General features: G+C 40.3%; 1 protein-coding gene across 1 annotated transcript in view; it reads right to left on the bottom strand.

The window, feature by feature from the left end:
- The window catches only part of ANKAR (ankyrin and armadillo repeat containing), a 53,488-nt gene that overhangs the window by 11,314 nt on the left and 30,849 nt on the right, over positions 1–11,325 (bottom strand). The window contains exons 18-21 of the mRNA XM_024198075.2: positions 10,733–10,891; positions 9,897–10,014; positions 8,245–8,354; positions 4,257–4,453 (exon numbers count right to left, since the gene is read on the bottom strand). Of these exons, the coding sequence (XP_024053843.1) occupies positions 4,257–4,453; positions 8,245–8,354; positions 9,897–10,014; positions 10,733–10,891 (584 nt within the window). The remainder of the gene's footprint in view (positions 1–4,256; positions 4,454–8,244; positions 8,355–9,896; positions 10,015–10,732; positions 10,892–11,325) is intronic.

Here is an 11,325-nt window from a genome sequence, read left to right as displayed (position 1 = left end):
CGGCCTCTCCGCGCTCCACTGTCCCAGCTCCCTCCACCTAAATGCCGGCAGTGACCGGGGCGGCCGAAGATCCAGCCACCATGGTCACTGCCGAAGAAAATGGCGCCCCCCAAATCGCAGTTGCCTAAATGGTTGCACCGGCCCTGCTCCCACTTCCAGGTGAGTTTCCCAATCGCTGGTCTAAACGTTATAAGGGAGGCCTCCTCTCCCCATCCCACCCATCTCCACCTATTTTGTGTGGAATGCTCAGAGCAAGGCCTATTAGACTGAGCCCCATAGGCCAGATAAGCAGGGCAATACCTGTCTTCACCTGCTTTGATGTTTGCGCTGTGGCTTATGAGATAGATGCCTGAGTGCCTGCCTGAAGCAACAGTGCACATGCCCAAAGGCAGCCTCTTAGGTGCTTAGGAAACTGTTACAGCCAAAATTTAGGCACTGAGTGAGTTTAGGAACCTACGGAGTTAGGTGGCAGCTAAACTAGGGTTTTATGGATTGCAGTGGCACCTAAATCTGGGGTTTAGGTGCCTAAGTCTCTTTGTTGATCTGGGTCCCGTTCCTGCTTTACTCCTGGGGCAGTGCAACTACATAGTGTCTCTTAGGCCAGATTGTAGTTACAATCCAGCCCACAGTGCCACTTTACCACCTTAAGTGTTATACACAATACACACAAAATAATTTTACAAATTCCTCATTAGATAAATAGAATGCTGAAGGCAATTTTTCCCCACTTGTTCTTAAGGTCCCAATCCTTCAAAGTACAGAAGGCACTGAGAACCTCATAGCATCAGGCCTCTGTCTGTTTGGCAGCTATTAATCTAAGTCTCTTTAGACACAGATCATTATATTAAAGTATTTACATTAAAAACAAAAGTTAGTGTGATGACAAGTCATCACATTTAGTATCAGAAACATACAAATTTGACACTAATTACAGAACACTTAGCTAGTTCGACTATCTTAACGATGCAACCGAAGAAGTGGGCTGTAGCCCACGAAAGCTTATGCTCAAATAAATTTGTTAGTCTCTAAGCTGCCACAAGTACTCCTGTTCTTTTTGCGGATACAGACTAACACGGCTGCTACTCTGAAACCTATCTTAACTTTGAATTTCAAGGCTTTCAAAATTTGGTGTTTCTTGTAAATTTAATCTTAAAAATTTCTTTTTTTTTTTAATTAAAAAAATTATTGAAATTCAAAGTACTGATATATGTCTGAAATCTCATCACCACCACATAGGAGGGTTTTGTATGGGAATAATATATTTAATTTATATTTGTTACATGTTAGTTTAAAGGAAAGGAGGGGGATCCTATCAGAATCTTAGCTGATATCTACAAATTGTTTCCATGTATGTTGTCTTATAAGTCTAATGTTAGAGTATCATTCAATCCATTTTCCATTTATGTCACAATCTGTCCTTGAACAGTGGGTGGTATTTTCTGATTCCAGTTTGGAAGTATGGTTTTATTTTGTTTATTATTGAGACATAAATTTAAGCACAGCACTCTTACGCAAATGTTCCTTTTAGCTTTAAAGTATCACTCAGAACTCAAAATGAAATTGTAAGGAATTCATAGTTACATGGATATTTTAACAAGACGCAAATCACACTGTTTAGGATTAAGTATGAAAGTGTAACAGCTGTTAGAAATGTAAAACTTACATGGAAGATTATCACCACATGTTCTAGGAATTGACTGATTTATGTAAATTCTGGGAAAGAATTCTAAAAGAAATATAATCAATGACAGAATTGAAAGGAAGCATCACTGCACAGAAGAAACCATGTATTTATCGGCATTCCAAACCCTACTACTAATTCTGTTTCCTTTAGAATTCTCTCTTTATTAACCTGAATGTAGTTAGTACATTATAGTTCCTAATCATTCATGCAAGAGTTTGACTATAAAAACCAGGTTTCTAAAACTCTTTGTAAACATGGATATAAGTTTGTCAGGTTTCTAAAACTCTTTGTAAACATGGATATAAGTTTGTCAGATAGATTTTCTTTATTCCTATTATGTCCTAGGTTTATTCGCTAGAATAAACTGATGTACCGTCCGATACCATACCTTCCATGAGAACTGTTTTATTGGATTGCTAGGTTTTATTTCCATAACTGGCTATAATTTATAGTAATTTAAAATACAGCAAAAGTAAATCACTTTTGTAACATTAGTAGTGAATACAATCACAGAAGTTCTGTCTCAGCAGTGTTCCCTGAATATGCTTACTGCAACTGCTAGCATGGCTGGCTTGCATAGGTCTTCTGACATATGAGGGCCTGGCCATAACTTCCTGTTACTCTGTGTAAATACACCTCATAGAGGGGCAGAATAACTAGGCAGCATTGTGGTGCTGAAAGTTAACGAGCCTGCATTTAAACTTTGATTCCTGTTTACAGTAACATTTGTTAAAACATTCTCTCTCTTCTCATTTTTATCATTGAGGGAAAGAAGTTGTAGGGTCTCATATCCACAACCCATCCCATACCCAGAGTTGGCATAAGGGGGTGGGGATATTCTCCCATTGCAACCCCATGTTGTAGAGGTGGGAGATAGGTTCTACCCTCACAACTGGAGGATGAGAGCGTGCAGGCTAGCAGCTGCTGTCAACTACTGGCTTACTGAATCTACAGGGAAATTCTGTTCTAGCAACAGTCATCTTTCCTGCACTGTTCCCAAAGGGCTATGGTTGAGAGGGTCTAACTCTTAACATGTTCTTGTGGTGGATTATTACGGCGCCAAAGTTATCTTTAACTATACCATGTAATCTGAACTGTCAAAGATGGTCCTCTTCTCCCAAAACCACCTGTACACTTTCTTTTATACCCCTTTATATATGGGGGAAAACCTGTCATAATCTGCAGAGCCACCACCTTGTCCTCCAAGTACCTCTGTCACAAAAACTTTAAAAAGCACTACCAGCTGCTTATGGTAGGCAGATGATAGACTAAACTCACTGCCTACTATGCAAAATATGCTCATTTTACTATTACCTTGTCCTCCCACTCTCTTCCTGCCCATCAGTTTGTTTCTTCTGCCTCTTCGGTCTTAAACCTAGATTGTGAGCTTTTTGGGACAGGGACCATCTTTTTGTTAGTCATACAGAGCCTAGCACAATGAGGACCTTACCTTTGACCGAGTTTCAATATGCTACTGTAATACCAATAATAAACTAAATTCATTTAATTTCTAAATAAGTTATATTTTTATGTTTTCATTTCAATATGTCTTTTTAATTATAAATTCTGTTTTGTTTTTTTATATGGGATTGGAGATGCCCATAACTTACTCTAAATTCTACCATTAATTTTTTGTAGTAGCTCTGAGTATTGAATGGATTTTTATAAATATAAATAATAAACAGAGCATTTAAATTTGATGTACAGCTTTTTGACAAGGAGCTAAATTTTGCCTCCATGAATGGCCCCACAATGAACACAACCCAATACATATGCTAAAAATCAACATTAACATACACCCATTTTGGCCAGGAATGAATCCTGTCAGGAGATGGCCCCTTTCACTCTCCACAGACTGGTCTAATGCCGAGTCAATTGCATCTATTCAAAAAAATATGTAAATCATGTTCCAGAACAAAACCACCACCATTTCTGGAGGACCTGTGCGTTTTGGGGGAGCATGTTAGCGATGTAAAACTTCTGCTATGCACTCCCCGCGCCGGGCACAGGATTCTGATTCATGCTCATGCACAGGGTCCTGACAGAACTTGCCCCAGCTTATTACTTTGGATTTTGTCAATTGACTATTTTGCCTAAGATATTTGCAAATGATAATGTTACCTTAATATTTTGAGACTGGTGTTACTGGTTCCTAGTATATCACCTAGGTTTTCACATGAGAAAAAAGATACCATCTTGTAAAGCAGCGATAAAGTGTGCATATATTTGAAATATATACACAGAATATGAGATTAGGCTTGAGAGGAGTAAGGAAATATTTGTGCACAAGGAAGGATACATTTTCTTAAAGTTGAGGCCAACATTCACATATACATGTACCCACTTTTGCCAAAGCAAATTGACTAACTGTGCCCACAAAAGGTACTTGCATGAACAAATATCTTTTTGCATGCACCAATGGCTTAGTTGTATGCACGTGCATTTTTTGCATACAGACCTCTGCTGCCATATTTGGAAAATTTATCCTTAAATATAAAATCATATAATCATTTCTATTTCATTTTTTAACTTCAGTAAACACACACCCATATAAATGTACAGCATATGGTACCTTAAAGAAGGCAGTCCCACTTGTCTTTGCCTTTGGAATTCTTTTACAAAGTCCTGGCTTATTTTTGCATCCCTGCTGATGTTATTCATTAGACGTGTGAACTGCTTGGGTTTGTTCCTGCATTCCACTAATAGATGGCGATAAGCAGTGCGGTTAAATGTTAAGTATCCAAGAGCACCAGCTGAGGCTATACGAACCTAGAAGAAACAGAAATGTTGTCCCTGATAATGGTTTGAGGCTGATTATAATTCTGATTTCAAAGATGTATTCTTCACATTAAATAAAGCAACTATATTATCAAAACAGAGCAAGGATGCATGCTCACAGCTCCCAACCTGACAAAACCACCAAATGAGGATCAGAATAATAGTCAATAATTTAAAATAACAGAAAAAACCCCCACCAGTAAAAAGAAGATAAATTTGGGTCTACCACTGGTAGCCTGATGCACACTTCAGGCCTGATCCTACACCACAGGGAGTTTTACTATTGACTTTAATGAGAACAAGCTTAAGCATCTTATAATGAGGCACACGTTGGAAAAGATGAATAGCCATGGGAAGATGAACAAAAGTATTTGGCTTTAATCCATGTTGATAAGTGTGCCTGATAATATTATTTATTAGAAATAATAAAAAATTTAAATTACTATTAATTTTATTATTTTGGCTAATTCTTAATAATACTCCATCTAGATTTACAATTCTATATTAAAAACAACTTTAAAAACAAGTAATAACAGATTTGCAGCCAAACAGTTATCTCAATGTATACAGTTACTGGACCTCCTGGTTTCAAATACAGATATCACCCCAGGGGTGAGGTGCCTCTAGGCGTTTCTCCTATAAGTATGGAACAATTCACCACAATGCATGCAAGATCAGGTACTGGTTCCCAACCAGATGCTGAACTCTCAAAGGTGGTGGGCAATCCCACAGAACCTCCGCAGGAGTCTTCCCATTTGCCTTCCAGACCCACAGTTACTTACAAGCAGGGGCACCAGAACGGGGGGGGGGGGGGGGGAGACATGGTCCCATCACTTTTTACCAGCTGTAAGGGCGAGCGATAGGGGGTGAATGGGGGAGAGGAGCGAGTGGATGGAAAAGCCTCAAGGAGAAGGGGCGGCACGGGGGGGACATGGTTTGGGAGTCGGTGCCCCCCACACACTTTTAGGGAGCTTTCACCACTCCTGCTCACAAGTGAGGCCATCCTGTCGGGATGGAGAGCGCATCTGGGTTGGACAGCACAAGGTGCCTAGAACTCCAGGAAAAGGAACCAGAGCATCAACCTATTGGAGCTTAGAGCCATCAAGCTAGCCCTACAGAGGTTGCAGAACTACATAGAGGTAGAAAAATGTCCTGGGCAACACAACCAATGTGGCATATCTCAACAACCAATGGGGAACAAGGAGCGTTACTATGCACAGAAGTAATGGAGATAATGGAATGGGTAGAGAGGACTCTCCCTTCCATAAGGCCAATATACATAAAAGGAGAGCTGAATCCAAAGGCAGACTGGCTCAGCAGACGCATAATCAAAAACTCAGAATGGTGCCCGAATCACTCTGATTTTGCAGAATTCAGCCTTCTGGCAGTCAATCTATTCACCAATCATAAAGATGCTAAGTGACTCTAGTACTTCGCCAGGGAATCAGACCTCAGATCTTTGAGAACAGTTGCTTTTTTGCACATATGGCCACAAGGCCTGTTTTATGCAATTCTGTCCTTTCCACTTCTAGGGAAGGTGATCCAGAAGATAAGGCGAGAAGAAGCAAAGATAGCTTCACGCTGGCCAAAGAGATCATGATTCTCCAATCTGATAGAACTGAAATCGGAACCACCAGTGCAGCTCTCAGTGAGACCAGACATCCTTTACCAAGGCCCATTTCTCCATCCACACCCAGATTAAAGCATTCTAACCAATGGACTGAGGACCTTCCAATGATTTGGAAGCTGCCAGAGACTTAAACCAGCAGTTTATTCCATCTCTGCTACAAGCCTGAACCAAGAACTCTGCATTTATTGTATGTATTTTATTCCTTTAACCAATTTTAACTCTCACTTCTTTCTTTCTCTCTTTCTTTCTATGAATAAACCTTTAGTTTTTAGATACTAAAGGATTGGCATCAGCATGATTTTTGGGTAAGATATAACTTATATATTGACGTGGGTGTGTGGCTGGTCCTTTGGGATCAGAAGAACCTTTTAGTTGATGAGACTGGTTGTAAAGAACCACTCACCTTTAAATCCAGTGTTTTCAGTGGTAATACAAGGACTGAAATGACAGAGGAAACTGCTTTTATGACTTCTTGTTAGCCAGTGTGGTGAAACAGAAGTTTACTTTTGTTGCTGGTTTAGTATATCCTAAGGGGGATTAGCCATCAGTCTTGGGGTGTATCTGCCCTATTTCTCACCAGTTCATCCTGAATTTGGCATCCTCAATTGTGACCCTTTGAGGCACGGTTACCATTAGAAGCCTTAGCTGTGCAAGTGATCTTCCAAAGCAATTAGAACTCTTCTCCTCCAGGCAAGATTCAACACTAAAGGGCTGCTCCTCCATCTGGACTACGTTTAGCTTGTGGTGTGAAGAACATAACAAAAATCCCAAGGATCCTGATATCTCAGATATCCTGGACTTTCTTCAGGAAGGGGTAAACAATGGAATTCAGCCCAGCTCCATACCACACCAGGTGTCAGCAATAAGTAGCCTCCTATTTTCTGGATCCTCTGGTTCCTTAAGAGAACCCTCAAGAATCCAGATTTCTTAGAGCAATCAGACTGGCAAAACTTGTGGTTAAACCATTTGTTCCCAAATGGAACCTCCAATAGGAATTAAAAGTCCTAAGCCACACCCTTTTGAGCCATTGACATCAATATCTCTATTCTACCTATCCATCAAAATCTGTTTTCTGGTCACCATCATGTCTGCTAGATGAGTTTTTGAACTGGTAGCTATATTCACATAGGAATCTCACTGTGTATTCCAGGTGTGAAAAAGCTGGTGTGAAGAATACCAGAATCATTCTTGCCTAAGGTGAATTCATTTTCCCATTCCTCACAGGAGATACTCCTTCCTTCATTCTGTCCAAAGCCACAGCATCTGAGAAAAAGCTGTGGCACACTTTAGATGTTCAAAAAAGCACTAAAGAGCTGTAACATGTGCCCCAAATCAACAAGAAGCTAGGGCTCCTTGTTTGTATCCTTTCATCCAAAGAACCAAAGGCTTAGGGTATCCAAGCTATTAGTAACTATATGGATCAAGCAACGCATCATAGAAGCATGCAAGATGCCAGGTGCTCCAGTCCAGAAGGCATTAAGGCACATGCCACAAGAGCTATGATGACTGTATAGGCAAAAAGAACTTATGCTTCTACTTCAGAAATCTGCAGGGCAGCAACGTGGTCATAAGTTAACACCTTTATTAGATCCTATAAAAGTGGACTTTCTATCCTTCACAGAGGCCTCCTGTGGCAGCGATATGCTACAAGCAGTGGTCTAGTAATAGCATTGCCATTTGGGGCAATTAACTTGGAGTTGGGGGGGGGTGTCTTCCTTATCTCAATCTTGTTTCTTATTTCTCCTGACTTCTGTTCACTGCTCACTACTTCACATACATCTCAGAATAGTGGTAGATACTACAATTATAAAGGAAATTATCAGGTAAGAAATTTACCATTCATGATCAGGATTTACGAATTTAACAAACATACACTGAAACCTTTGGGGGAAATCCTGGCCCCACTGAAGTCAGTGGAAGTTTTGCCATTGATTTCAATGGGGCCAGGATCTTTGTCTTACACAGTTATCTTATTTTTAATGTGGCTTTTTGGTTGTTTAGTGAGGTTTTATAAAATATTTCTATTACTACATATAAAGCTAACATTCATCAGCTAATTTTTCAAACAAATAGATATAATTAATAAAGAAGAAAAATAAATTTAAAACCACAACATGAACATTTTATTTTGGGGAGATGGGAGAAATTTTACCTCTTCTTTATCTGAGTACAAATGATAACAAAGACGTTTGATAGTTCCTAGTTCAGTAATTGCTTCTGGAACACCTGCTCTTGTATGAGCCAGGCTAGCCAATAACTTCCCTACAAATTAATTAGACACTGGAATTACACATCATATAATGTCAAACATATTATCAGTTTGCTCACTTCTAGTCTCCTGCATAATCTTAATGAAATGCTTTGTTTTTTCAAAAAGTGTTTAAATATTATCAGGGAAGTCGTCATACCCACAGTCTTTTGTCTTCTGTCATTATTTCTACTGTGATATTCTCAATACGTTTTTTATATCTATTGCATCTAAAATGTTGATTTCTGCCTCCAAGAAATTTGCTTTTGTAAGAGGAATCATTTTAAAATACTGTAGCAGTATTTTATTAAATTCATCTCCTTTATCGTCTTTGAGCAAAATCTTGAAATCCTTCTTCAGTTTTTACTCATTTATTACCAAAGCAAAACTCTCATTGATTTCTATATGAATTTTGCCTGAGCAAGAATTGAATAAAAATGGAAGGCCAGATTATAAATCTACAGTTTGCCCAGGGTAAGGGGCAGCATGTAACCTGTGCTGCCCCAGAAACAGACGAGGGACTAAATTGTGTCTCAGAGTCACAATTCAGTCCCTGGGTCCTACCTTGTTAGAGGGGGGAAAGTAATCTGCCAAATCTTTTTTCCTAATGCAGATTACTTCTCCCTCTACATTAGTTTAATTATGCTAGGCAGACCATAGTGGGGCATGGGAGTGGGAGTAAAAGCCCTGCAGAGGCAGCTGCTCCTCCCTCCCTCATGCTGTAAGCAGACCAAGAGATGCCTTATGTCAGGGGTGGGCAAACTTTTTGGCCCGAGGGCCACATCGGGGTTGCGAAACTGTATGGAGGGCTGGGTAGGGAAGCCTGTGCCTCCCCAAACAGCCTGGTGCCCACCCCCTTCCTGCCCCCCGACTGTCCCCCTCAGAACCCGTGACCCATCCAACCCCCCCTGCTCCTTGTCCCCTGACCACCCCTCCTGGGACCCCCACCCCTAACCGTCCCCCGGGACTCCACCCTCTATCCAATCCCCCCGCTCCCTGTCCCAACTGCCCTGACCCCTATCCATACCCCCGCTCCCTTACAGCCCCCCCCACCCGGACTCCCACGCCCATCCAACCGCCCCCTGCTCTCTGTCCCGACTGCCCCCGGGACCACTGCCCCTTAACCAGCCCCCACTCCCTTACCATGTTGCTCAGAGCAGCAGGAGCTCGCTGCCCGGCCAGAGCCAGCCACGCCGCCCGCGCTGCCCGACAGGAGCGGCGGGCCAGAGCGCTGGTGGCGCGGTGCTCTGAGGCTCCGGGGGAGGAGGGGCAGCTAGGGAGGGGGAGGGGGCTAGCCTCCTCGACCGGGAACTCAGGGGCCGGGCAGGACGGTCCCACGGGCCGTAGTTTGCCCACCTCTGCCTTATGTCCTCTTACTCCTTTGTGCAGTCATTTTGGAAGAGCCAATCTCCTGACCTGAGTCTGCCATCTAATAGTAAACAGTAAGTTTCACTATCCTACTGTTCAATATCTCATTTTGGAGAAACAACAGTATTTTATGGAAATACTTAACTTTATATTGCTATGAGTTTTTGCTCATCTTCTATAATTCTTACCTGTTAGAACAAGAGTAGCTGTCTTTTCAGAATTTAGTAGTTCAACTAAAATAGTAACACCTCTTGCAGACAAAGTAACTTGGTCCACATCCACTATGACTCTGGCTAAAACAACAATCTGAAATCAAAGGCAGACAATTTTTAAAAGATACAGATTGTTTAAATAGGTTTCTTCTGTTTCCTTTTTTCTTCACTTATTAATAAAAAAATCACTTATTGTGTATAGTGCTGTACGTTTACATGACACTTTCAACCCTATCACTTGCACTTTGGACCTTTGCCTATTGGCAGAAAAAGGCACAACCTTAGTATAGACATGTCAGTGCAATACAAGCAATTTTATTCATATAACTCATACATCTTCAGATGTTTCAGACTTTTCCACCACTCTATACATTTGTTGGTTTGTTAAAATGATCTTGATACGATGATTACTCTTTTCTTATGCTAAATTAAAAAACACATAGGGAAAAAACCTGCGCTCCTTAATCAGACAGAATTCCCATTGATTTTTGTCTGAGTAAAGATACAGGATCAAGTCTATAGCCAACATTTTCTTCTACCATCAAAAACAGTCCCAAGTTCTGATTATTTTTGAAATAGTTCATGATGGAGACTTGCAGAGAAGACTAGGATCTTTAGAATCTGTAATGTAATTTACACATTTTATAAGTGTTACTATATTCGGCCATTTAAGCTCTTTGAAAAGGACTTTATATTAATATTTTTGTGTAAAAATCAGTTCTATCAGTTATACTAATAACCATAACATTACACATAGGCCCAAAATGTATAATCTGTTTTGTGTGTTATGAGTAAACGCCCTATTCCTATACCTGAAATGCAGCCATTGCTTTATCTGTCTCAATTTCTGATCGTAGAAAAGGTTCAAATGTAGACATCATAATTGCGCCGGTTTCCAATATCAGGAACTGTTGGACAGGATTGTTGTATGCAAAAAGGGCTAAAGCATATCCAGCTCGTAAACAAATATCCTTCAAGAAAAAAAAAAAAAATACAAAACCCCACAGAAACATGCAAGCTCTGAAGTTTTCATACTATCTAAAAATTAAAGAATAAAATACTGTATTCTTTGATATGTTAAAATAGTTACCAACCCCTAGCCTCATATTTTTCGTCTTTGTTTTTATTGATTTTCATATAAATACTGCAGGCCAAACCCTCAGAGACTAGATAACAATAAGAATGACACTCACCACACTGACACTTCTCTTTAACAACAACAACAACAACAACAAAAAAAAACACCCCAATCAAGAACAAAAGAAAAAAAAATCCCTCCTAAAACAGACAGAACAAAAAATGAAATAAATAAAATTTAAAAAAAACAAACCCTATCCCTGCAGTTTTTCCTGAAGTGTCCCTGAAGTGTCAGAGACGCCATACAGTCCACTAAGGACTTCACTAT

Source organism: Terrapene carolina, unplaced genomic scaffold, assembly GCF_002925995.2.
Source record: "Terrapene carolina triunguis isolate 2854851 unplaced genomic scaffold, T_m_triunguis-2.0 Scaffold62, whole genome shotgun sequence".
NCBI lineage: Eukaryota > Metazoa > Chordata > Testudines > Emydidae > Terrapene > Terrapene triunguis.
The sequence above is the reverse complement of the archived record's forward strand: the minus strand, read 5'-3'. Positions and strand labels throughout refer to the sequence as shown.